Consider the following 27896-nt stretch of genomic DNA (forward strand, 5'->3'; position numbering starts at 1 on the left):
TGGTAGTGCTCTATTTTCACTTTAATAATTTGGAAGAAAAAAAATTCCTTCCTGTACTTCCTGTCACTACTTTATCATTCATACAGACACAGTTGTATTTAAACTGAGGACATCACATTGATTCAAGTTTCACTGTAGTACTCCTGCTGTAAACCCAATCAAACCTAATCATTTTCTAAGCTTAAACATCACTGTAAAATGTTATGGGGGGGATCTTGTGAAGCTTTACCTCCACTGTCCCCATAACAAAAGTGTTCAAAGTAAGCACACACAAATGCAGACACACTCAACATCCTGCTTTCATTAATGAGACCTGCCCTAAGCCTCTCAGAGGAACCTTCCTCTCTTTCAGTCTATCGAACAATTGCACAGCCCTATCTTTCTTTCACAGCACAATGAGCAAAGAGAGGCAGAAAAGGAGGGGGTGGCACTGACTCTGGCATCATTTTCTGAAACATGCGCATTCACCAAACCACCAAAGATGCGTGCTGAGGAAGAAGAGGGTCATAAAAATCTGCTAGAGTTGCCAGGAAAATGGAGATGGAAGGGGACATACATTTTCCAGCTTTTCTTCCCCCACCCCTTGCTTATATGCATGTCTTTGTGTGCCTAAGTTAAAGCAATAAGAGCAAACAGAGGTTTGATTAAATTACCAGTATTTACATAGAAGGAATTTTAAATAAGTGTGAAGAATGAGTGGTAAAAGAAAGGATGAACAGAGGACTTTGCAAGTGAGGGAGGATGATCCTTAGAAAGTCGTTGTCACAAAAAGACATGAAAAGGGACTTTCAACCCACTCAGCCATTGCAGCGCTCTCAGCCTCCATACTGAACATCTGATTAACAAATACATTTATGGTGAGCTAAAATATACTGCCGTCAACCTTTTACATTAAAACGCCATTAGCTGTGCCATTAATACTGATAAGGATTATTATAATTCCTTTTGCATTTGCTGTTTGGATGATCATATTTCCCATTGGGCTGTTGCTGGAAATCAATAACAAGAGGGCCCATTCTCTGTATATTAGCAGCATTCATCATAATAAAAGCTCTACTGTTGGCGGATGTAGATGTCAAAGTCATACCCACAGGAGCCTGATTTGATTGGCTCTCCATGCCTTCATAACAACTAATTACCATATTACAGAGCAGGAAATGGGTAATGTGAGCGCCGCTGTAACTTCTGTGCGCCTGCACCTGTCTATGGTTTTTGATTTAACACACATCGCAATTTGAGAGCTTCCAAGTCTGATCAACAGAACAAGGATGCAGACCTATAATTAAAACCCACTGTAGCTGCAAGCCAGTGCTGTCTGTGTGCTTTTTACACTTCATCACCTTTATCAGCACTTCTGGCTCTAAGAGGCGTCAAGCATCTCCATTTGTGACCAGCTGGATGCAATTAAATTTTTTTTAAAGAAAAGGAAAAAAAGACCTCAGGGGTTCAAGCATGTGTCAGATATTTCCTTTACATAGGTCTCATTGAAGAATCAGCCATGAGTCCATGTTTAAACAACAAATGATTCAAGGATCTAATGACTGCTTCAATGACTGCTCCAGGATTAGATACAGTAGTTTAGCTAATTAGATTCATTTCAAACAAAGAATAGCCCTACATGGTTCTGTGTTAAGCATTCCCCATTGACACTCGGAGGTTTCTGTAACATAACTGAACCCTCCTTACAGGAAATGAAAAAAATAACCAAATTTCTCACTAATTACTTGGATAGCAATAAGTGCTCAGAGAAATCTGCTCACTATTCAAAAAATGCTTCAGCATGCAGTAGAGTGATATGGGAAACATTATTCTTATATGTAACATATAGTAACTAAAGTGCTAAAAATGTGCTTATTTGTGGTGTTTCTGTCATGGTCCTGAGTCAGTGACCCAGTGTTTTGGATTTTGCATTGTTCGTTTTTATTCTTAGTCTTTGGTTTCATCTTGCTTCATGTATATTAGGATTTGATTTCTGTTTGGTATTTCTATCTCTTAGGTTTTGGTCCCTGTGCTCCTCATGTCTCTGGTCCCTGTACTCAGTGCTCCCTCTGTTTAGTGTCGGTGTCTCTGTACCTGCCCTGGTCCCGCCTTTCCTGTCTAGTTGTCCCTCTCCTTATGTTCCTGATGTATCAGTATCGTGAGTCTGTGTCTGTAAGTTCTGTCTGTGTGTTTCCTGTTTTACTTTAAAGGTCCGTGTCTCAGGTTAGTGTATTCTGTCTTGCTTCCCTTGTCTCGTCTTGGCCAATTAGATTCAGGTGTGTCTCCCTCCTGTGCGCCACTTCCTTGTTACCGAGTGTGTGTATTTAGTGTCTGTGTCTGCTCCTGCTCGTTGTCGTGTCGTACCCTCACCAAGCGGTGTGTTCTGTCTCCCTTGCCGGTTTAGCTTACGTTTGTGTCTCTCAGTTTAGTTCAGTTTGTGTCCAGCAATAAAGCTGTTAAAGCTCACGTCTGCCCTTTTTGAGTCTGCATTTGGGTCCTCCATCCCTGCCTGCGTGCATACAGCCATGACAGTTTCTAATAGCTTATTCCTGTTTTTAATGAAATACAACAATGCTGAAGTCTTTGTTTATTTATTTTTTGTTGCCTGACATGCAACTTCTCACAGGAAAGGACCCACAGAGAGGACAACTGCATTGAAGTTCCAGCCTTCAATCAACAGGCTGTAGCCAAAAGAAGCAAAGGTAATTGGAGAGTATGTATGCTGGGTGAGTAATGAGCTAACTGTACAGCGGTGCAGCAGAACAATCTTCAAAAACATAAAGCAATTTTTTAAAAAGGAATCTCAAAATTAAAACAAGAAATAACAGAAACAGAAACCCAAAACTATGACAGGCAGGGCAGCCAATTTTTGACTGCCATCTCATATGTGCAACAAGACTCGTGTGAGTCACACTTATTGATTTTTATTTTAGTGTAATGCCGAGCATTTCGTCAAATATTTGTCAAAAATCATAAACAAACATGTACATCATCTCTGTTTGTGCACAAAATTGTTTTTTGTTCACTCGTGTCCCAGCTTTTCTAAAGGGGAAACAAGTGTGACACAGAAACTGATAAAATTACATGCATGTGTGGTTCTAAATAAACTGTTTCTGCTCTTTTCTTTCTTAGTAGTATACCACTTTAGGGTTTCTAATAAAAAAGGATAGTTGAAAGCAAAATGGAAATTAATTTTCCCCATAACTGAGTAGACACGTCTGACAAATCTGCTCTTAGTTCAGCATATTTCTAAAGCTTGCACTTCAATAGCAGGGTATACAATTTTCTAAAGCCTCACACCAACCCACAAAGCCTTATCTTCATATCTCTTCCCGTAGGCTGTTAAAACAAGCGATCAGTCCTTGTCCTACTTTCTCTCAGTAATGTAGGTGGATGGAGAGAAAGGGGAACCAGACGATGCATCATAACTGCTGTTAAGAGAGAAGCTTTATGTCTCAAGAGTGGGCTAAAACATGCACCAAATAAATCAGGGACTCATTATGGAGTCCCTACAACCAAGAATCCCAGAGAGATTACAGCAGTGCTGTGCCAGATCTAACAGCTGACTACCTCACATACTGTGACTGATCCTCAGAGAGAAGTGTCAAGCCAATGGTACTCCACCACAAGAAGATAAAGTATAATTACTTGAACCACAGGCTTTAGGGGGCAATTTCGGTTCTGCCTCTATAGGACAAAAACACACAGATGGGATCAAGGCTCTCTGTGTCCTGTATAAATGTAAATGGGAGAACTCACACTGCTAAGTCACTGAGTCTCTCTGTAGTCAGTCTACCCCTGTAATCCAGTCAGAGTAACAGAATTCAAACCAGATTTCATAAAATTAGAAATAGATTAAGCAATGAAATATTCAGGAGCAGCAGTCCTCCCATATCAGCAAATTGATTTCCAGGCTTAAATCACTCAGCCTACCTATGAGCACCGAACGTCCATCTCCAAGAGGGTAGCGTTGGTAGCGTGGCACAGCAAATGGTGGCAACTTGTGGAAGAGAGGCTGCAGTAGCGGCTCCAGTCTAGAAGCTGAAGGATCCGAGGGGTAAAACAGGTTGAAAATCTGAGAGCAGGCTGGACGAAGCTGGCTCACTGAGGGTCAGAAAACACAAATGACAAGCATGACCATAAGAAAGGTTTTCAACCTGAGTCAAGCAAGCCCTTTGGATAAGTGGAGTGATAAAAGCAAAGTGAAAATCAGTTTACCCTAACCCAGTGTAAACTTTGTTATAACGTTTTCATAGAAAAACAACATATTGATTGTATTAAATTTAAAACTACAGTACTTAAATACATGTTTTGCATCATTTCTCCTTCTTACCCTGAACAGCGGGCAGCACAGTGCGTCTCATGGCCAACACTAGGCCCAGCGGGCAGCCCAGCAGGAAGCAGTCCGATACCTCAAAGTCAAATCTGCCTGGGTTCAACACCAGACTAGTACTACTCCCGCCACGCACCTCCGTTCCCTCCTTCATCAAACTGGAAGTTTAAAAAAAAACAGACATAATATACATCATTCATACAGGCAACTCACATTTAACATAATTCAGTACAAGACTAAAATATAATTAGAGTTCCGACATCTAGGATCTGAATACGCAGAAACTGGGGAGCGATGAGCAAACATCCCCCTGGCGCTTAATGCTAAATGCTCGGTTGGTGGAAGGGGTTGAAACAGCAAACAGTGATGGAGCAGCACTGACATCTCAGAGGGGGAGTTGGGAAATTTATAGCTTGAATGGGCCGTCAAATTGGGAGGGAGCGTTTGTTATACCACTCGAAAACAGAAAGACATGTTACATGTGAATGATGTAGTGCAGCCCAATTTGTCTGCCTGATTTAGCTCCATCAACACCACCAATCTTTTTTCCCCTACTAACTGGTTCCGTGGTCTAAGAGTCCAAAGGTGTACAGTGTATGCCCTTCTCTCACCTGTAGTTTTTCCATTTCCCTCTCTTTCCTCTGTCTTTCTGCACATACTTCCATTTATAGGTGTTTGTTTCTGATCTCTGGCTACTTGCCTGAATAATCAAACATGCTCAGTGCTTATTCTCATACAGAAAATAAATAAGAAAAATGTTATTCAAAGTTTCCCTTTAAAGTACACACTTGTATTTTATAAAGAGGACTTATAAGACTCATGTATTTTATATTTCTATACTTTTTTCTCATAAAACATATTGTTCACTGTATCCACACATATCCAGGACACTTTTACGAGTGCTTACAAGCCTTTAATCCCTTTAAAAAATGCAAAAAAAACACCTATATTTACTATGACATGTTTCTATTTCTTTTGGGTTTGTGTGTAGGGGGGTTTCTTGCCCTTCCTCAGATGCAGGGCAGATGGTCCCCCTTTTCAAAGCCTGAGGCTCCTTCCTATTAAAAGAGAGTTTACTGCCTACTGTCAGCAAATGTCCCGCTCAAAGGGAATTGTCATATCTAAATTAATATAAGGTCTCCACCTCAATACGTAAAGTGCCCTGAGATGACTTTTCCTGTTATTTGGTTCCAAAATAAATTGAGCTAAATTGAATTACCATGCTATCTTCACGCTCACATGCACTAATTCACAAGCTCTTCTTTGGCAAAAAATGTTACTGAATTAAGATAGTGCTCATGATTCACAGTAGCTAAATGGAAAATGTGATTAAATGGACAAAAATACACAGTCCATCACTGGTGTGTACATAACATTCAAACGAACACTTCACCCTCTTAACACAGATTAAGGTACATTCATCACTTTTAACATCTCTGCTTTCCATGAAAAATATGAGCAAGTAGGAAATTAATACAAAAAGATCATTTTAATACAGATTTCTGGCGTGTGTGTGCAGGATTCAGCTAACATGATGACAAAAGCTGGCAGTGTAGCAGGGTTACATGTGCAATAAGACAACATTTTAAATGAAAGTAGAGGTAATCCAAAATCTCTCATGGTGAACAGTTGAATGTTGGAGCAGTTGACTTGTGATCCTTTTTCTTTGACCACATTCAAATGTAGGCTTGCATGTTTTAACATTCTGGGGTTGTTGCAAGCCCTGGGCTTAAATGACTCAGCCAGAGCAGCTTTTCACCCGGTCTTCACAGTCTGCATCACACTGACAGTTGTTTGAACAGCCGAGTTGGTCTCAGACAGAACCCACTGCTGCTGAATGACGAGATCCATTTGCTTACCAGCAAGCCAACATTTCCCATCAAGTCCTACACAAAGAGGACGGATTAGCCAACAGTCTCCAGCCATCCTTAAAAGCCAAATCAATAGTGCTTTGATTGCTTTCTGATTCTATTTTTAGCTTTTGTCTGCACACACACACGCACACACACACACGTGCGCACACACACACACACTTGACTTCATTCACAAACAATACACACAAATCTGTATTTACCTGAATTTGCTAATATAAATTCAAACTGCCTTGCAAACATCTGGACACAAAGCATGCCCGTCTTAAATGTAAATGCATCACTCAGCTAAATGAACTCTATATTACTGCATATCCTAAAAATCTGTAAAATAATTAATGGTACTGAAAAACTAATTAATAGCCATACTTGCTGGATATCATGACTTCCATTCAAATTGTTTGCCATGTGCAGTGAGTTTATTGCTTTTATTCTTCCTCCCCTCACCAGTAACGAGTCGCATCAGATGGCCGTCCCTCCCTGAGCCTGGTTCTGCTGGAGGTTTCTTCCCGTTAAAAGGGAATTTTTCCTTCCCACTGTCGCCAAAGTGCTTGTTGATAGGGGGTCATATGAATGTTGGGTTTTTGTCTGTATGTATTATCGTAAGGTCGGCCTTATAATATAAAGCGCCTTGAGGCGATTGTTGTTGTGATTTGGTGCTGTATAAATAAAACTGAATTGAATTGAATCCATGTTACAACTCTAGGCAAACGTAAGAGATGGAGTGTGGCAGTTTGCAAAGAGATTTCAATGATCAGTGGGCCTAAAGATGAAACGTGCAAATTCATTGAAACGTTTTGTGCGAATTTCTAACATTTCTGCACACACATTAGTGAACTACGCCACATCCACATCTTCACTTTGTCTTTGTTTGCAAGAAAATTCATTGCTACAGAAAAGAATTCCTGAAAATTAAAAGAAAGCACTCTTGTTTGTGTGTGATTCATTGAGAATTGTTTACACAGTAGAGGTACCCTTGGGATTTGGATGACTAAAACACTGAATATATATTGTTTAAATACATTTTCATGTTAAATTTATTTCTGCTGTCCATAAGATGCTGGAGTGTGCTGTAGCTCAATGAGTGTTATTTGGCCCTGTTTTTATAGGAAGTGAAACATTGTTTTTGTTGTTTAGTGGCTGTCCCATCCTTTTTTTTTATTTCTCATTGAAGTCGACATTATTGTCAGTATACAAGATAAATCTGACACACATCACATTTGTGGTGGTGTTTTTGTGTGAATGGTTGACATTTTATGAGACCTAATGAGTAATGAACGCATGCTGTGTCATTACTGTACTAAACAGATCTGACACTGATGCCTCCACATCAAGCTAAAGTACCTCTGATTCTGTGATGGGCTAGCCAGCCATTCTCCAAGCAATCTTCACATAATCTCATCTTTTTCTGAGTAGTTTGAATAAATAAGATTTACATATGTTAACAATGTGTTTTGGTGCTTTTTTGTTGGAAATTGTGTCTGTCTACATATCATTGAAACTGATCCAAACAAACAGAGACGTCTATGGTAAAATGAATGGTAAGCATAGCACACCCTCCCGGATTTCCACGTGAGAAATGTCATGATCATTTGTGCATTATCTCAAGGGCAATTTTTAGTCTGGAATATTGCAAACTACAGGGTGAGAGCCATCAAAAGGGCAATTCTCAAATGAGGAATAATGTTCATGCAAGAGGAGATTTAATAAGCCCTCATGGTGACTGTAGGGGAAAAAAAGGCAGACCCAGGCGAGGGGCTTAATCAGGAGTGTAGAAGCAAAACGTGAGAAGGGGCATTGATGTGAACTATGTGGCATAACTGTGAATTGATGAGATCCTATTTTCAGTGTGTCTGCTTAATGGTGTAAGCCTAGTAGAGCATGTGATATGCAATGGGAACACTGGTTGCTTGAACTAAGTCAACATGGCAGTCGTTCCCCCTTCAGGCCCCAGTCATATTCACCCGCAGTTCTCAGTCTCCATCACAAACTGGCTGGCAGAGGTACAAACAGGCTATTTATAGTCCAGCAGACTATAGACAGGTAGAGAGGATGTGCAGTCAAGCTGTAAATATTGATACAGAACAGGGGTGACACAGGGCAAAGTATTCCAGACAAACCTGGAAGAGGGCCAGCACACAACATCTGGTTCATCATATAAAGCTGTAACATTGCTGATCAACAATGGCTGCTCAGCAGATACAGATGTTGAACAATGAATAAAATCATCTTTTATGGTGTATTATTTTTAATATCACAATATTGATGAATGTTATGAAAACAAATAAAGAAAACTAGGGATTAAATTGCTAATGGATTGAAAAAATGATGCAAAAGAAAACAGCAAGTCAAAAAGGGCCTGTCCATTTTCAACATTACCCACAATCTAATACTAATAGATACTATCTTAAAAAAAACACTTGGTTTCACTTTATTAAAGACACTTAATTTCTTTAGTTGTGGGTTAAGTTCTTTTATCCCGTTTCACCTGGAGAAAAAGCTGTGCTGGCCAGTGGACGAGGTGTCTCCATCATAAGAGTCGCTCTGTTTACGGCTGAGTGGTGGGCCGCCCTGGCCTTCGTTGGGAGCGGAGATGTCAATGTTGCTTTTGCTCAGCCTCTTGCTAGAGCTCAAACCCGAGCTGGACTCCCCCAGCAGGCCTGAGTTATCCTGAGAAAAACATGCAACCTACTATAAGACCTCAAGTCACGACAGTGGTTACACCCCAGAAATTACACATAACATGATGGGACTTGATCTGTTTTCCCAGGTGAACAGTTAAATGGAGGAGGAGAAAACTGTCTGCAAGAGTGAGTCTATTAGATGTGAGGGGATCTTAATGGAAAAATAGGGCTGAGAGGAGGGAGGGAGTACAAGGCTGGGATCATGCAAGGCGTAGAACAGGGAAATAACAAGCTGCTTCAGGATGGCAGTTCAGCACAAATGTCATGATGAATATGTTACATGTACACTGCAGGAACTCTAGTCCTCAGGAATATTCAGATCCCCTTGAAATCCAGCATGGAGTATAAATTGTGACCCAAATGTATGACGAAGGCCCAGGGAAACACAGGTATGTAATTTTGATGTTTATTATCATACATGTCCAGAAAGTGTTTTGTTTCATTAGACGGTAATAGTCTTCCCTGTGCATCATCAGTGTCTGTGTCCCTACCTTCAGGCTCTCAGTGCTATTGTTCCTGCTGCTGTTGTTGGGGCTGCCAGGCCTCTGGTGGTTGCTGAAGCACAAGGCGTCAAAGCACAGAACACCACCCACACAGTCGCCCATCAGGCAAACCTGCACAGAAAATATATGATATAGAGACCCACTGCATGAGATTCACTCAGTGATAGTAGAACTGGAGCAATGAATTTAGAAAACAACATATGTTACTGGAACTAGAGGGCATGACGCTGACTTTGTCTTAGTTTCTTATTGTATGCAAACAGAATATTGTAGGTACCACAGAATAACTGCCACAGTATGCCATTAGTAAAAGTTAGTATGCAAGGAATTTTAGTGTTTTGTAATTATGTAGTACATTTATCAGTGGACAGCAATAATAAATGTTGTTATGATATAAAATAGCAGGTAAAAGCTAATAAAATAACAATTTTAAAAAGTTGCTGTACAGCATTATTCTGCAGCTGTTTCACTTCTGTGAGCAACTCCTCAATTTCCCTTGGGTATTGCATTGCCCAAATATTTTTTATGGAGAAAACATTTCCAAGAAAAGCATTCTCAAAGATACAGTTTATGCAATAATTAGAGGCCCCTCCAAGTTATAATTCTCACTCAGGTATATTGGGAATTTGGACAACTAGAATGTCTCCAGTTACATTAGTTTGTTTCAGTTCTGCTAGTCTTTCATTTCCTGCTTTACTTTCTTGCATAGTTGTCTCTGGTTAGTTGTGTCTTGTTTTGAGTTCACAACCTCACTTGCCTCACTGTCTAGATTAAGCTTGGCTGACTCTCATCGCCCTCCTGTTTCCTGTTCCCTGATTACCTCATATGTACATGTAGGCTTATCCTCCTCCATTATTATCTTAGGGTTTGTTTGCATCTCTCTGTATTATTTTTTTAATTCAGTTTCTGTTAGTCTGCCTTTGGTCTTGTATTTTAGGATCTGTCTGCCAATAAATAGGTTTTTGCTAATCGGGCTGCCATGAAGTCCTTTTGTCAGCAAATTGGTTAGTTTATGTACTCCCAGTCAAAAATCTGGACACACTTTGAATTTGTTTTTCTTTTTGTTTTGTTTTTTGTGTGAGTTTAGGTAATACGTCTTTTTTTTCTTGTCAATTAACCAGTATTTAAGCAATTATGTGACTACAAAAGTAGCATCTAGCTCAGCACCAAGCAGTAATACTTGTCACACAAATATCCTTGCACTTTCCTTCTGTATCACTGAATACATCAGTTTTACCAATGCTTGTTTTCAGTGTCTTTTGGAGTTGAAGACATTGCAATTAGTCTGCAGAATTAAACTGAACACATCAATTTATTTTATTTTATTTTCGCATCAGTCTAATGATGTTAAAAATATGCAGTGTTGGAACTTGGTAATTACAACAATAGTAATTACTAGGAGAGAAAATGCTGAGAAAGGATGCCGGGCAGTTTTAGACATAAAGCAGGAGTAGAATAAATTATGAGCTTAAACACAACATCAACAAGCATACAGCATACAGTATTGACACACACACACAAATCAAAGATTAACAGGCACTGACATCACTATCTTTATCGTAATGGTCCTTGCACTGTTTTGAGGATACTGACTGTTAATGTAGATGGCATTGACCATTAGCTACATGTATTTACTATTTGTCATGCACCATGAAGTCCTGAGCATTTTCAATTTTTTACCATATAGTGCTTGAAGAACTAGGGCCCAAATCCAGTGTGTGAATTCAGGTCCACTGTGAACAGCATTCTCACAGATTATTTCCCCATTATGAGATACAGCCCATGACTAAGAGCCTTGTAAGTTGTTATGTATAACTAAAAGAGGAAAATGTGGTCCAATAAACATTCAAGATCTGGTGCTCTCTGAGGGTCTGAGCACCCACAGTTTCCACACATTAGAAAGCCCACTCAAAAGCAATCTTTGCTCCATTGACTTCCATTAAAGGGCCTAAAGCCCATTACTAAATGATGAGAGACAAGAGAGTAGCAGTTCCCCTCGCCTCTCAACGCTTTTCTAAATAGAAGAAGGCACTACAGACCTGACCGCTGAACCCTTGACCGTCTTCTGACTGCAGGAAACTGCGATAGACTTGGTTGGCCCGGTCAATGACGGTCGCCACAGCATCCTGGTAGCGTGGAGAGACAATGGCGAGCAGGGGAAGGGCAGCAAGAGGCAGGTGGTCTACGCTGCTGGACACACAGCTCTCATCATAGCTGTACGGGTTGAGACTGGAGGGGGTGATGGTAGAAGGACAGGAAGGAAGAGTTTAAAGAGGAATAGATGGATGAAGAGCAAGAAGGAAGATTTCATTATTATTTCATACCTTAAAAGGTTTTTTTACCACTTCATAAAACACCAGCGCAATGGATTTTTTAATGTAGAGAACCACTTTTTTTGTTGAGGTTTTGATGTTTGGGGGAGGCCTGAAAAAAAATCAAGACTGATGAAGTCTTTTGGAGCTCAGTGACCTGTCTTCTATTTGTCACTGTTTGTTTCTGCTTCACGACGGGCCTCAAGGACAGCCTAGCTGATTTTTGATAGCTTAAACACAACTTAGTTTTGTCTTATCTGGACTATAGATATAGGAGAGGGTATACAAATAATTTATATACACTGTAGGGATTGGATGAAGATGCTTCTTATAACAGCCGTGTTTATCTCCTTGTCATGTAAGAATAAATGAACAAAAAAGATTAAAAAACAAAGAAGTTAACGATGTCTAAAATCAAAGCATCATCAAGAAAAGTTCCTCCAGTGTTATGTGATTATTCCACATCCATTCATGGCACACGATATCTGAATTTAGCCCAGGTTTTTCAACAAAGCTTGTGTAGGCATAAATGCATTTGTGTGTGGTTATGTGTTTGTGTAGGCAGGCAAGGTGAGAGGTAGAAGAATGTGATCTCTAGAAATAAAAATTATGTAAACAAGCAGCTACAGCAATGAGAGCAGAGTGTGCATTTTTACTGAGCGTGCATGCGTGCACACACAGATCAGACGGAACACTTTTTGTGACAGCATGGGGAAACAGTAAGAGATGGCATTGCCCTGCACTGTCTCCTTGAGCTGCACTTCTGCCACCATCCATCAGCTGCTCTGATTACAGAAAGAACCACCAATGCCACACCAAGGCTGAAATTCTATCAGCAACCACTGATAATTCACAGAAGTTTAAGTTGTGTTTTTTTTTTTTCTTTTTAAGTTTTCATTACATTTTTGACAACAGTTTTTGGGTACATGCAATTGCTCTACTGAGATACAGGTATCAATTATAATGTTATCACTGTTTAATCCAGCCACTACAGATTTTCGGTCCTGTAAATCGGTAAACAGTGTTTTTACAAGCTTTGACACACATCTGTGATATATTTAGCTTTACGCTCCCATGATGTCTGCATATTTTATTTGGCAGATTTTTACACCAGATGTCCTTCTACAACCATGCCCAGTTTCAAACCAGGGATCTTTCACATGTTAACAGTTACACTAGCTTACTATTTTATTTAAGATTTATATAGAGAAATTTAGCTCTTTGTAACTCAGCTTGAAAGCAGGCTTGAAACTCATACATTGAATTTATAAGATAAATGCTTAATTTAACATTGGTTTACGTTATTGTGCAGTTTTTGGACAATTAATCAAAAATGAACACACATAGTAGGCTGGATTTGTGTATGGTATTATGGACTGAATGGGTGAATTGTGATATACAGTTCAAACTGTACATCAGGATGTTGAAATATTAGTCACGTTAAACATGGCATGGTTTCTGGTGCCACACAGGCTCGACAGAGTATTTCAGAAACTGATGATGGACTGGGATTTTCTTGCACAACCATCTCCAGGGTTTAAAGAGATCCAAAAAAGAGAAAATACTCAGTAATTGGCAGGAAAAAATACCTTTTTGATGACAGAGGTCAGAGGAGAATGGCCACACTGGTTTGAGCTAATGGGACGGAAACAGTAACTCACATAACCACTACAACAAAGGTATGTCCATGTTCTGGTGGCTTCTTCTAGCAGGATAATGCACCATGATAAAAAAAAAAACCCTCTAATAATATCAAACTGCTTCCTTGAATATGATATATATATGATCTGTTAATTGTTCTTAAATGACCTTCATAGTAAACTGATCTCAATCCACCTATCTACTTGTGGGATGTGCAGCTGACAAATCTGCAGCATCATGTCAATATGGACCAAAATCCCTGAGGACTGTTTCCAGTACCTCATTGAATCTGTCACAAAGACTTACAGCAGATCTGAAGACAAAAGGAAGTTTAATCCAGTACTAGGAAGCTGTTCCTAATAAAGTGTTGGGTGCGTGTATCTGCAGCAAGAGCAATTCATGTGAGTCCTGGGCTTCCAGCAACACAGCATTCAGCTGTCAGCCAGTCAGATATACAGTGGATAAAGCCACCTCCACAATTCTCATTGTCACATCAAGCACACTTATTCAGCTTGATTTTAAAAGAGAAACTTTGTCGGTAAATTGGTTTGCTTGTTGCAAAAATCCCTTCATTCTCTGCTCATAAAGCCGCATAAAAAATGCACACAACACAAGATGTCTGTGAAGGTTCTCAGTCATCCAGGTCATCGTAGTCAAAGGAGCTTGCAAAGAAAAGCGTCTGGACTTCTTTAAGTTGCTTGAAGACGTTTCACCTCTCATCCGAGAAGCTTCTTCAGTTCTAAGGTCAAATGGTAGAGAGTCCCAGATTTAAACCTAGTGGGAGTATCCCCCCCACAGAGGGACAAAAGGACCCCCTGATGATCCTCTAATCGCCTGAGCCAAGGTGTGAAACTGGGTGTGGGTCCCAATCAGCCAGAGTTTCGGGTGAACTCATTGTGAAACCTGGCCCCACCTTATCATGCGAATTCCTGGGATCAGATGGCCCAGGATGTGAGTGGGCGTTAAGGCGTCTGGGAAGGGATCTCAAAACTGGATTATAGATGGCAGAGAGTTGGTGTCGTAAACCACCGCCTCTGTTCAAAGATGGTCGCTCACAGTGGACATAGAGGGCTTCTTTCACTCCTCTTTCAAACCATCTGTCCTCTCTGTCCAAAATGTGAACATTGGCATCCTCGAAAGAGTGTGCTTTATCCTTAAGATGCAGATGGACTGCTGAGTCTTGTCCTGTGTCCTGTCCCGTCCTCCACAGGACAAGACTCAGCAGTCCATCTGCATCTTAAGGATAAAGGACACTCTTTCACACAACACACACAACACAACACAAGAGTTTCACAAGAAAAACCACAGATGTGCCCCTGATTGGTGTTGAAATACCCCCTGTTGAGCCCTTTCTCCTTATTTGGCAAGTCAAGTTCACATTAAGTCATTTTAAGTTCACATTAAATATCGAGTAGGCACAGCTGAGAAAAAAAGAGGAATATGAGAGGAACAACAATGACTTCAGAATCACCTCTGTGATGGATCGGGAGAATTATGTGTTGCAAACTAAGAATATTTAAATCAAATAAAACCAGTGTATTTGTATATGTAGTGTAAACCAGATTTGAACCGTGAACTTCTCTTAGCTTAACTCCTTCTCCTCCTAGCTACATGTCAAAATATGCATACAGCTTTTATTGTTATTGAGAACTCTGGCGTGCTCTTATTTAGATGCACAAGGTAAACAAATTAAAAATTCAATGCATTTTGATCAAAATGCATTGAAAGTTCTTGTTTTTCATGAAAAGTTGAAAACATCTAATCGGTGAGTAGAAGATGAAACCAGAAAAGAAGTGCATCTTCCTGCCTGATATTCAGCAACTGACCAGAGTTGCCACACCCATTGAAATGTCTGCAAATTATGACTGCTAACAGTTCACACGATCTACGAGTAAAGTCAGATACAGGGAAAACCAACTGCCTGCAAGTGAGGCGTCCCTTACATTTGCCTTTGTAACAGCTTTGCTCACAATATAATTGCCATGTTTGAACTTATATATATTATAACTCAAAGAACAGTAGTTTGTCAGATTTTAAAGAGTTCCACAAAACACTACACATCTTCCAAATTCATGCCCAACAACAATATCGCTGAGTAGATGTACAGAAAAATGTGACAGTGCAGTGTGAAGGAAAGTGACTGGAGTTGTCAGGGGTTTTCTTTCTTACAATTCTAAGTTATAGAACTAAATCAGTGCTTATGTGTTTTACCTGTTATGTTTCCAGAAGTTTTGCTAATAGCACTTTTCCACTCTGATGTGTAACTGACAGCAGATCTTCTAAGACTATTCACCCTGCAGTGTATGAACTCTGCTCTTAGGGCAGCTTTCTGAGAGTGTTTCAACACCTCAAGCTGCTTTCATGCAGATTGTAAAAAAAAGAGAGAGAGAGAGAAAAGAGAGAGAACGATAGAGGGGAAAAAAAAAGAAAGAAATCCTTTGTAATGTATTCGCTGTTGCTGGAATGGTGCAGCTTCCTGCATAACAACAGTGTCACTCCCTCTACAGAGGCCGCTGTGAAATATTCAGTTCAGGCAACTGCAGCACAGAAATGTCAGGATATTACTCAGGAGCAAGGCTTGTTGTGCAAAAACAGAAGAAGCAGAAGAAGAACTAAAAAAAAAAAAAAATTGAATCAACATAAATTGTTTATCCACTGCTTGTTTATTGAGCTTTGGAGCTGAGAGAAAAGAATTCCCAACATCCCAGCTAAGTACCACTGTGGGTTTGGTCGAAGCCTTGTAGGGCCCTGATCTTATTAAAGTCATGTTAACAGATGTTCCTCTCATACACTCACAAAACACACTTGCTTTTGGAGAAATGCAAAAAAACCCTGCGATTAATATTCCAAACACAACTCTACCTCTGAAGAGGTTTCACAAGTCACACGACAGGAACAGAGGTTTTACACCTGCTGCACTGCTCCACAAATGTCAGGTGAGACACTCATTATTTGTGTTGTATAATTACTTGATTATGCAAGCGCTTGTTAGTATTAATACCATGGAACAGCCACTGTTTTACATTAGAAAGAGTGCACAAATAGGATTTGTTTGTATGCGCATGAACCAGACTCTTCTCTATTTTATAAAAACATCCTTGAAGGCTGCAGGTTATTCTCTGCACAACATAAAATTCTTCTAATTAATGTCAAGCAATTACTACAATCTTTTTTAAGACAAACATGTGCTTTGAAACAGGGTTTTGCTATCAGACCATCCAAATCCGATCTGTATTTATTGGCTCTAATTAATCATAAAAATGATTTGATTTCCTTTCCGATGTTGGTGATCAATAAAAACAGAGCGGTGATATTATATTTGTAATCTGGATTTTACAGTTCAGTATAGTGGTGGATTTAGACTCTTAATTAAGAGCCTAATGTAATATAGCAGACCACAGGAATGATGAACTTGGCATCAATCAAACAGCAATGAGATGGCTGATAATTCAAATGTACCACTTGGGAGGCTTTTTGCTCCTCAAAAGCGACGCACCAGCATCTCCCTGACTGACAGACGAGCGTGCCTCATGTCGCTGTGACGTTTCTTCCACCATTATTTAAATTCATGAGTCATGCACTCACGAGCAGCGGCATTTACCTCGTTCAAATCTCCGAGCTCACGTTCAAAAAATGTCAGCTAAGAATATACGAACATATACGTAATATCTGCATGTAATGAAAGCGCATGACTCTGAAGACTCCCATAACAGGAAGCATTTTTTTTAAATGGGTAACATCATCTTCATATCAGCTGTAAGGTTATCCTTTACATTCGAAGTGAGAGAGGGTTTTTCCTTTGCCTGTGATTGCCATGTTAAGTTACTTAGTGTCACTTAAAGGCAGGGTAATTACAATACCCTGCTATATGTACTGAAGTCTTCCTCGACAGTGCATAGTAATGTGATGATGCGATGATGAAGAGCTCCACGAACAAAGCGCGGAGACGATAAAGCCAAGTAAGCCAATTAAATCTCGAACCAGCCTCATCGCACACAGCATAACCTTGAGACAGACTTTGTTATGCTGCCCTTCAAACCTGTCGCTTCTCGCCACATAACGGCAAACTGAAAAACTCTGAAGTCACTCAGATTTCCTGCCTAATTGCTCTCCCAATTTCTTAATGCCTGGCTTAGCACTGCATAGCATTTATGCCATTAACATGAACAGCAGCAGCACTCTGCTGAGCCTTATTAATTAAAGAGAGGGGGCATGGAAAGAGTATTGGCATGTCCTCAGTCACCAACGGCCAGAATAATGAGCTTCTACCCACCAAACAGAGGTCATTCTCCCTGGAGACGGACAAGTCAAAATCCTTGCAGCTGCCCTCGTTTGGCCTGAACACTGATGGGTGTACAGTGGCACTGAATACATTATATTTTACTCTCCTGCTGCTCAGATTTTAAAATCTGAGATGCTTCTATTTAAATTGAGGCTGCAGAGGAAATCAATTTGGGAGCATTTGTGTTGTTGCTGTTAATTGGATGTGCCATGGTGCTGTAATATACATTCAGAGAGCTTTCCCAACTCGTTCCGTGTGGGATGTTTTTTTTCCAACTGTGTTTATGGATTACGCATGTGTTTCTGTGACGCTCTGTTCCTCGTCAGCACTCCCAGGTATGTTCATTAGTACAGTGGAGCTAATAATAACTGCTCTGAGCCTTGTGGGACACAGTAGCTCTTGTACACACAGCAACAAGAAAACTGAAAAACATGTTTATTCTCTATGGGAACCTTATATGGTACACAAGGAACTACCAAACGGAGCCCAAGGTTTGTTTGTTTACGTGAAAGTTTCTCTTTGAGGCGCTAAGAGGTTTTGCCACCTCCACTCCATGGTGTGATTTTCAGCCAAGCTGTTACCCAGAATGAGAACAAATTACCCACACTGCAGTAATTCCTTTCTGTGTGGCTTATTCCTAAGATGTTTATATTGGCATCCAAATAAATGAGACTCCAAACACCCACAAGTTCAGCACTATCATTAGAGAAAACACTGTTAAATGACAAAAGTGCAGTTGACTAAGTGCTGTGCCTTCATGTTTGTAGGCATGCATTAATCCCTACTGACCACACATATTGTGAGAGTATGTTAAAGACCTAGAGCCATCTGCCCAAAATAAAGTTTTATATATTTTCACTGCAGATCAGAAATACATATCAACTTCAAACTGCTATCAGGCAATTGTAAAAAAGATTCAGATAAACCACTGCAGATGTATGTTTCAGTATCTGGTTTGCCTACATTAAAGGACTGACAAGTTGATTTTTGTCATTTGCATTTAGCATTTAGTGTGTATTAGTCATACTGACATGTGTTATGGTAAAAACACAACAGGTTAAACTATAAAACAGTTTAACAGTGAATGAATGAATAAATTGAAAGGTACATAAAAGTAGGGAATTACTATTATTATTTATATCAATAGCAATATATTTGTCCAATCTAATCCTGTAAGGTACTACAGGTACTGACGAATAAAGACCATACCTGTAAAGCTAATCTTTTCTCACTATACAAATACATGAACTTTGACGCAAAAAGTGTAGTTTCTCAGTGTCTTCTCTCCCCATGACAGCGAGAGCAGCAGGGTGTACTACAAAGCAAGATCACTGGCTTAGTGAGCCATGTAGACCTTAAAAGCCAGAGTTTCACCTGGCTGGATCACCATGGTAACTCAATACATAACCTAGTCCAAAACAGGTGATGTTCAGAGTTTCTGTTTGAAATGGGCTGGAACCTTTTTTTAGTTTATTAACAGTAGGATTTGCAATAAATAAAGTGTGACATAGATTCCCTGCTTCGGTTTCAGCAGCACATACTGTGTGTTTTACATTGTCTCTGGAATTTCCATGTATTCAGCTGGTGACCCAGTAAGTGGATACATTTTTATGTTTGTCTTTTTAAATCTGCTGCTGAGCCTTCTTTTGTCATTCTGCTGGAAAAGCAGCTAGAGCACAAATTAGAAACTACAAAAACATTTGCTGCGACGGAATATTAGGGGCACATTAGGGGAAAAGAATATTGTTGATCATTTTGAGAATAAAGTCAAAATTTCAAGATTAAAGTCGAAAATGTATTTTGAGATGTGAAGATTGCCGTTACTGTTTCACAACAAACTGCCATGGCTGCTATACCCTTTACAAAACCTTGTTTAAATGAGTTGGTGAAACAAACTGATCAGCCACCTTGTGATAAGACATACATCCTCTGTATTGCACCAGGATGTCACCATTGATAACCTTTCATCTGTCCATTTCAAGCCATTCCCTTTTGTGATAATCCACTCGTCTGCATTTGTGTTTTTCTGCCTGACCACAAGCATCTTTTCAAAACCGATTCTGAAGTACGATTTCATTGACTCAGAGGGTACAGTAGCCATGGCAGTTTGTCTTGAAACAACAACTGTAATCTCCATATTTTGACTTTTTTCTCAAAACTGAATTACGATTTTAATCTTGAAACTTCAAATTTATTCTCAAAACATTTATTTTTCTTAATGTGGCACTAATACTCCTTCCTAATTTGCAAGCTGTTGGATCAACAGGATAAATTTTACTTTGATCTGACAGCAAACTAAAGATTTTCACATCTCCTGTATTTGGCAATGAGACAAAGTTGGAAATGAACACACTGAGTAACCTTTAATGTTTGTGTGTCTGCAGTCTTAATCTCTCATGTTAGAAATAAACAGCAGCACACATAAGAATAATAACTATTTATTTCACCTGCACTTGTAATGATCTAATCAAAAGGTTAATGATTTTTTTAGGAGTATTACTATCTTGTATTATTTTGCAGCAGCAGCATCGGATTTTACTGTTATTTTTCTAGATCTTTAGAGAGCTCTATCACCGGTTCTTCAGATGATGCATCTGAATGGAGCAAGTAAACAATAAAATAACAAAGAATAAATGTATGACACATGAATAATCCTAAATGTATTGGTATGTGTGCGTAAATTGTTTCTTTAGTTATACATTTCTCCATCTCTTAATTTTATTTAATCATTTATTTATCTCCCAGCAAAACAGCTTTGGTTGACACACTGTTGCAATAAGAATTGTTTTTAAGCAAAATTTCATGCGTGCCTGTGTGTCCACACGCTTTCAATTACAGACAATCGAGACACGCAGCCATATAACTCAGTTCCGCTCAACTGCAATGGGAAACTGTTGTCATGAATATTTTATCTCTGGATGTGGTGAAAGCAAAGCAGACGTCAAGCTGCTGAGCAGCTACACAACTCAAATCTCTTTACACTTGTCTTGCTTCCAGTCTGTACCTCTCTCCAGCTAGCATCAATCACAACGCCAAACAGAAGCCTCGACTTGACTGCTAAACACATTCTTTCAGCCACGGTGATTAGTGACAAGTCAAACAAAAAATATCCTCGGCATATAATTGGGGAGCCGTGAAAACAAAGTGACGCTGTCAGAGGCAAAACTGTTGACCACTGGGACATGTGACATTAAATGTAAAATGAAATTATTAGTTACGCTTAAGCAGCCGTCTGAAAAGACAGCAGTTCAGACTAAGGAAGGAGAAAGTCATGCTTTTGCCGCCTATATCTCCTAAACACCATCCAGCAGCTTTCCATCAATTTCAATTGCAAGGAATAAGAGCTGTGAGTGTTTATGGAGATGTTTAATATATCATAAAGAAAGACTCATCTGCTAACTTCTGTTCATTACCATGTTAATATAACAATGTCTACAATTAACCCCGCCCCCTTGAAACTGAAACCTGAATGCAAAGTAACAGTAGCTAATTAACCAAACAGATCATTGCTTGGAGAGGCCTTAGAGGAAACTGTATGAAGTCATTTAAGCATTAATTTTATCCACTAAGAAGACACCTCTAGTATTAAAGGGGAGCTTTAACAATTAGAAGCAGCATTTAAAAAGTTTAGGGGTTATATTTTCTACATGATCACATGCTTATGGGGCCTGAGAAATGCCCTGAGCATGCTAATTAAGACAGCAGTGTGGCTGACCTTCACCACCTGAGCAGCACTGGGCATTAATTCCTGCAGACATGCACATTCTTCAAGCATCTTCTTCAAAAACACAGAATTAATTGCTCCTTCATTGTAATTGAAGCTTTCAATCAAAATAGGAAGAAATTAATATAAAAAGCTACAGAAACAGGACAATTACCTTATGGAGCACTTGGCTTTTTCCCTTTGTTTTCCTTGTCAAAAGAACCGAGCTGGAATGCAGCTTACTACGGGCAACAATTTACAATGTGACAGCCTGAAACTGCTCAGCGTCATGCCTCATAATCATTGACTTAATCATCAGCTGACAAGTGAAATCACAGACTCCTAACACTCTCCAACACACTTAACTCCCGTGTGTAAACTTGGGCAGGTTGTGAGAGTAAGCCATGTTAGCTGTCATTCATTTTTTAAATATGGAAAGTGGACCATGAGTGTTCATGTCTCAGTCATAGTCCATCCAAATGTTTACGCATGTGAAAGAAAGAAAGTTAATGCAATAGCATTAGCATTAACTTTTCTTCAAGTTACATATCATTGATATGAGGAACTTTGGTTTATTAGTGTGTCAGTGACATCTTTCATTTATTCACTAGAGTATGGGTGTGTAGTGATATTAAACATGTGACCCAATATCAGCTGTTCAGGAAACTTGTGGGTGAAGCAAGAAGACAAAACTAAATAAACTGACTATCTGCTAATATTTATACTAATTTTACTTTTGAAATGTAAATTTTAAAGGTGTTCCAACTCATTCTAATGCCTAATGCACTGACAAGCACAGGACCTTTCACAGAGTTGTCATTGATTTACAGTCTGCAGCGACAGAATCAACAAAATAGCTGATTATAAAATCCGGTGTCACTTTTCCCACAGTGTTCATCCATTCTACTTAACTTCATATCATTTTAGATACTTCATATCACACTAAGGTGTTTATCAGAGCTGCCTGAGGCCACTAGTTCATGTTGTCCTCCCATCCAAGCAGCAGAAGGCACATTATTCTATTTAAGGTGTGAAAGGCTGTGTTTCCACATAATTTATTTCTGACAAGAAATTGTACTGGCAACTGAAAAATTCTGGTTCACTGAAAGGGATAACCCTAGGAGTTCTTAAAAGTGCCTTAGCAAGGTCTGGGTCACACGGAGCGTGAACGACAGCTTTTATTCTCATTCAGTTGTGAAATTCGCTGCACGGGCGAACATCACTCTTTCCAAAAATATCTCCTCATTTGATACTTGACTTCAGCTAATATTTTGGCATATTTTTTTTCCTCAGTCTTTAATTTTCGGTAGATCTGGAAGCGGTGAAGGCCACAGCACATGATTCACACCATTTTCACATTTATCAAACTATTCACCATGCCTCTGTGCCTTTCTCCAGTTATGTTTTGCCATTGATCTGTCACCTGTGTGGCTAAATATGAATGAAAGAGAATTAAATCATCTGGATTTTATCCAGGTATGCAACACTTTAAAATGTCAAGAGTACATGAGGGCGTGTGGTTTAGCATCAGCACTTACTTGGACACCAGAGAGAAGGCTTCAGCACATACAGCTGGACATGGCACCAGCTTGATCATCACGTGTTCGGCAGCAGCTTGGAAATGTGCCCGCGTAACCTTGTCGAGCACCGAGGCCAACGTGGCCACATCGCCAGCTTTTGTGCTGGGATCTCCGCCCACTGTGTCCAAGATGTTTCCCCCATGCACCACAAGTATTAGCACATGGGTCTTACATTTTCTCTGCAAGGGTGTTGAAAAGGGACACGTTAAACAAGGGAGTGAAAGGGAGAGAAAAAATAAGGGCAACATGTTGTGAAAGGGATGAGTACTCCTCCATGTTATTGGCTACTAGTGAACAGAGGCTGTTTTGTAATGGTCCTACCTCTGTATCGTCCACTCCTTCAATGCTGCTCTGAGGGGCACAGCGTGGACCTCCCAGCTGGTACAGACCCTCTGTATTGCATGAGTAAAGTATAGGGGCAGGAAGTAGCAGCAAGGGAGAACGAAGGAAGGAACAGAGACAGAGAAAAGGAAAGAATGGGTCACGGCAGGAGATACTTCAGCCAGACACACTAATAACAAAAGCATAAATGGATATTGATTAGTGAATATGGTCAACATTACGAAAGCCTCTTCATCTCTCTGTATTTTGACTTCAAACTGTGCAGTGGTTCAATATGCCCTGAGGCTCAAATAAAACAAGCATGAGATTCAGAGATCAGTACCAAACAGCAGTAGTTTTTTCTGTGGCAGCATCTACAGCAAAGCATCACGTGAGACGCAAAAAGAAAGATGAGGGCACAGTTTTTGTTTTGTTTTTTTAATATCCACCAGTATCTCTCCCTCCCTTTTGAAGGTGCAGCATTTCTTTGGAACCTGGCCAAACTCATTACCCTCTCCGGAAGCCTCTGCATGCTGTGTCATCCTATTCCTGAGCTCTCTCCTGTCTCTCTATTTTCTCTCTGCCGGCTTAAGGCGCAGCTCTGTGCTTTGCTCGCTCACTCGCTCGTTGTTTATTTGGGCCCCTCGTCTGGGACTGACTGTCATGGGAGGCTCACAGACTCATGCACCGTCGGCTTCCTTCTACCCAGTTCCCAGCCCACAGCTTGCCTCCAACTGCCTGCTTGTCTAGAACAGATCAGCACACACAGGGGACTCAGCATACTGCACTATTTTAGTCACAAAGTAACAGGAAATCAATGGAGTAAGTTTTTTGGTTTTTTTTTACTGAAATAGGAAAGTAGGGTAGAAAAGTTCTTCCAAAAACCTTGAAGTATTTTAGCGTGCAAACACTGCCGAAGAGCAAAATGTTGTGGAAATTGACAGCAAATACAAAACCTCAGCTGCTTGACAAGATGATGGCTGTATCTACTTTTTGATTATTCATTAATGTGTCAAACATGAGGCCACTGATATAACAACAGGTGAAGAGTGAAGAACAGTCTGGATTCAAACCGAGAACTTTCTTGCTTTATTGTCCGCACAAAATGATTAAAATAAGAATAAACTGTTGGCTTTTCAGTTTCCCCAACCATTAGCACCATTAACATGTCAAACAAGCACATAAAGCTACCGACACAATTCTCAACAGCTTTTGTCTTTATTTAAATCCATCATTTTAAGCTTTGAAAAACTGTTTTGTTTTCAAGACATGCATGTGTCTTAATAAAATTATGAACACCATTTAATTAATGGAACTATTTGTATTTAACATATTACTGTGAAAGCTGGTTGAAGTCCGGACGGAGACACAAATTGAGGCTGTGTCAAGAAGGGGATCCAGAATAAAACTCTGCCAGGTCAAACATTTGGAGGTACTATGGCAAGAGAGTGACTCACAAAGTGACATGAATAAACCAAAACCAAACTTTTATTACACAGAAAGAAGTAATCACAAATAGTACAAAAAGTCCAGAACATACATTTTAAATTTTCAACAAATACAACCACAAAGACAGAGGAGGGGATATAACCAGAGAGCCAGACACCAGGAAAACTGACGCTATAAACACAACAAAGACTAATCGGGGGAATGGAAATACCTGGGATACAAGAACCAGCAAAAAACTAATCAAGGACAATGAGACAAGAAAAGTAAAAGTAAAAAGAAGATACAAGAGACAAGTCAAATCAAAGCTAAGGCTCTAAGGTAAAAATGAAAAGCAAACAAAAAATTCTCAGAAACAGCCAGAAAACTCAAAATAACCCAAAAACCTACAAACCGTAACAATTATGCCTGATAGACGCAGACCAGAAATCTTCCAGTTTAAACTTTTTTTGGTTCGCTTGAGAGAAATGATGGAAAAACTTTAAGAGTAATGACTCACAAAATGCTCTACACTCACTTTCAGCAAATAAAACCTGAAGACATCTTTTAAGGTGAAACCACTCGAAAAATCTGACCATAGACACACTAACAGAATCACTTGGAACAGTGTGCGAGAAATGAAAATCTTGAGTGAAACCTGGAGAAATTGGAGCAGTACCAAAAAGCGGAAAGCTGAAATAGGTTTCATTACATGTTCGCAGAATAATATTACTGTGGCTGAATGAGTGACATAAGATTAATTTGGCTTGGAGAAAAGGAAATGTTGCAGTGACATCCAAAGCAGTTTAGATTTTTGATGTCCTAAAAAGAATAAAGCCAGCGGATCCTGATTCTCTCGTATCATTTACTGATTAAACTAGATAGGACAATGACAATGCATCCAAAAAATGCCAGTATAAATAAAACCTACATCTGAAACATGAAAAATGAACTGGCTGCCAATGGGCAGCAAACAGCTGCATTCATCAGGTTGTAAAGAGAAAGACGAAGGAAAGATCAGAGCTTCACTCCTCACCTCGTCATTTGTGAAAACAGCACACATGCTGCGCTCCTCCTGGCTTCAACATTAAGTGAGGCATTTGTCTGATATGGGTGCAAACTGGCAAAATCATGTTTCTATTGACGCAGCTCAGTGGTATAAACTTGCCTTCCTGTGGCTAAAGCTAAACCATTTTCTTCTGCGGGGGTGGGGGGATTCTTACCATCTGCGTTTCTTTTTCATTTTCTTGTGTTTCTTCTCTCAGACGTCTGAGTCCTCCCGGTCAATATGGGCTTTATGAAGCACATATTGATCTAACCTAGAAAGCACCCAGTGGGAAGTTGACAGTGCCCTAGTTCAGTGGCATCGTGGCCATTTCCAGTGGCTCTAAGCCCAGGCAGGCACACACTAACAGCAGGCGAACAGAGTGCGTCAATGCATCTGTTGTCATACTGAGATATTTCATAAGTTATCTATGAGAGACGGAAAGGAAAATTGAGGGTTGCGAAGATGAGAACAGCTCTACAGAAAAAATCTCCAAGAGCTGAAAGTGAAAGGTTGAAAATAGTGACATATTGATCTCTGTCAGGATGCCCCTTGTGTGTCATTCTGTCAGTGTAACTATGATTTAAAATGTCATTGTCTATAAAATGGTGGCTTCTTTTTGTCTCATTTATCACCTTGGATTTAGCAGATGGAAGGAAAACAAAAGCAGCAGGATGAGACTAACTTCCAGACAACAGAGTTATAGCTTCCCCAGGGTCTATGAAAATGGCAAAACGCACTCAAAGTTTCCTGTCTGTTGGAGTGTGATTCAATTCATTAGAGTTCATGTATCGTGGTGAATTATCTGTGTTCCTGCAAAGACGCGAACAGAAAACAGCAGCATTTTTCCTTCCCATCTTTGATTGAACAAGATACACTATAGACTCAAGCAGCAAGACAAAATGTGTGATACAGAGCAAAGCTGCATGATGTACTAAACAGGTGTGGGAGAATAATCCACAAAGAGTGTATTAAAAAACAAACATTTAACTTAAACTTGCAAGTGCATTTTCAACATAAAACCTACACTGACGTATTATGACTGCATAGAATCTTTAGGGTGAATGTTGCAGGCGGTATAACGTTCGGCACAGCATCGCTAGACTCTTTCACGTCTCTGTCACATATTCTCACTGTGAACCTGCCCTCACCTGTGAAGAGAATGGGTTACATGTTGCACACCTGCCAGGTCTGGTGTTCTCTAGCGAATGCCAATCGAGCTGGATGATACATGGCTGTGTGAGCAGTCCGACTAAACTGATTTTAGCCGTTTAGTCAGAAAGATGGACATGAATAGCCGAGTGGAGGTCATGTTGGGGTGGCTGTAGCGTAGAGCAGGTCACCTACTAACTGCAAGGTTGGTGGTTTAATCCCTGTCTGCTCCAGTCTGCATGCCAAATATCATTGGGTGACCCCATGTGATGCATCCATTGTAGTATGAATGTGTGTGAATGTTAAATGGGTGAATGAGGCAGTTGTCTAAAGCGCTTTGAGTACTCAGAGTAGAAAAGCGGTATATGAGAACCAGTCCTTTAACCATTTATCATGTTGTAGGCCTCCGTCAGTGCTCCTCCTGTTTCCCCTCACATAAAGGAGCTGCTTGCTGGAGCCCTTCTACGGCCTTGTCCAGCTCATCTCATGTAATATTTCTTCGAAACTCTTGAAACTGTGCTGGGAGACACAGCTGAACCTCTTGCAACGGCACGTATGAATGTGCCATCCTGGAAAAGCTAGAGTACCTGTGCGACCTGAATGAACTGCATGTACCATCTCATACTACCAATAGCTACAAGAACACTAGCAGAAAAAACACCTGTAGCCCAAAACCTATAAAATCCTGCCCTTCATGGCCGCCTATCTTGTTGCTTCTCCCTGTTATCACTTTCATTTGCACCAGAGCAGCAGAAACCGATTCATCCTTCGGTGATCTGGGTCAGTCTTCCTAAGTTTAAATGACTTTGTGTTCTACTGCGATGGTCGAACGTTCCCTGGACTTTTGAGGAGTGTAATTATTTGAAAATGAATAAAAAATGATACATAAAAATGTCAGATGTCAAATATGAAAATGTAAATTGAAAAGCTTGATGGAAGGGTATTTTTTCTGAAAAAAAAAAAAAATGCTCTTAAATAAAGAATACCATCCAGAGAAGCTGTGCTGCTGGTTGGTGGCATTTATTTGTTATCACTGGAGTTGGTTGTGTGCCTCACAAGATACAG

The 27896-nt window shown here is 39.9% G+C and overlaps 1 protein-coding gene across 4 annotated transcripts in view; it reads right to left on the reverse strand.

The window, feature by feature from the left end:
- pitpnm3 (PITPNM family member 3) overlaps positions 1-27896 on the reverse strand; it is a 99713-nt gene that overhangs the window by 19823 nt on the left and 51994 nt on the right. For all 4 annotated transcript variants that reach the window (XM_040008938.1, XM_040008935.1, XM_040008936.1 and 1 more), the window contains exons 4-10: positions 23210-23280; positions 22847-23067; positions 11410-11599; positions 9359-9481; positions 8672-8853; positions 4313-4470; positions 3913-4083 (exon numbers count right to left, since the gene is read on the reverse strand). In XM_040008938.1, coding sequence (XP_039864872.1) covers positions 3913-4083; positions 4313-4470; positions 8672-8853; positions 9359-9481; positions 11410-11599; positions 22847-23067; positions 23210-23280 — 1116 coding nt within the window. The remainder of the gene's footprint in view (positions 1-3912; positions 4084-4312; positions 4471-8671; positions 8854-9358; positions 9482-11409; positions 11600-22846; positions 23068-23209; positions 23281-27896) is intronic.

Source organism: Simochromis diagramma, unplaced genomic scaffold (genome assembly GCF_900408965.1).
Source record: "Simochromis diagramma unplaced genomic scaffold, fSimDia1.1 OVJJ01000344.1, whole genome shotgun sequence".
Taxonomy (NCBI): domain Eukaryota; kingdom Metazoa; phylum Chordata; class Actinopteri; order Cichliformes; family Cichlidae; genus Simochromis; species Simochromis diagramma.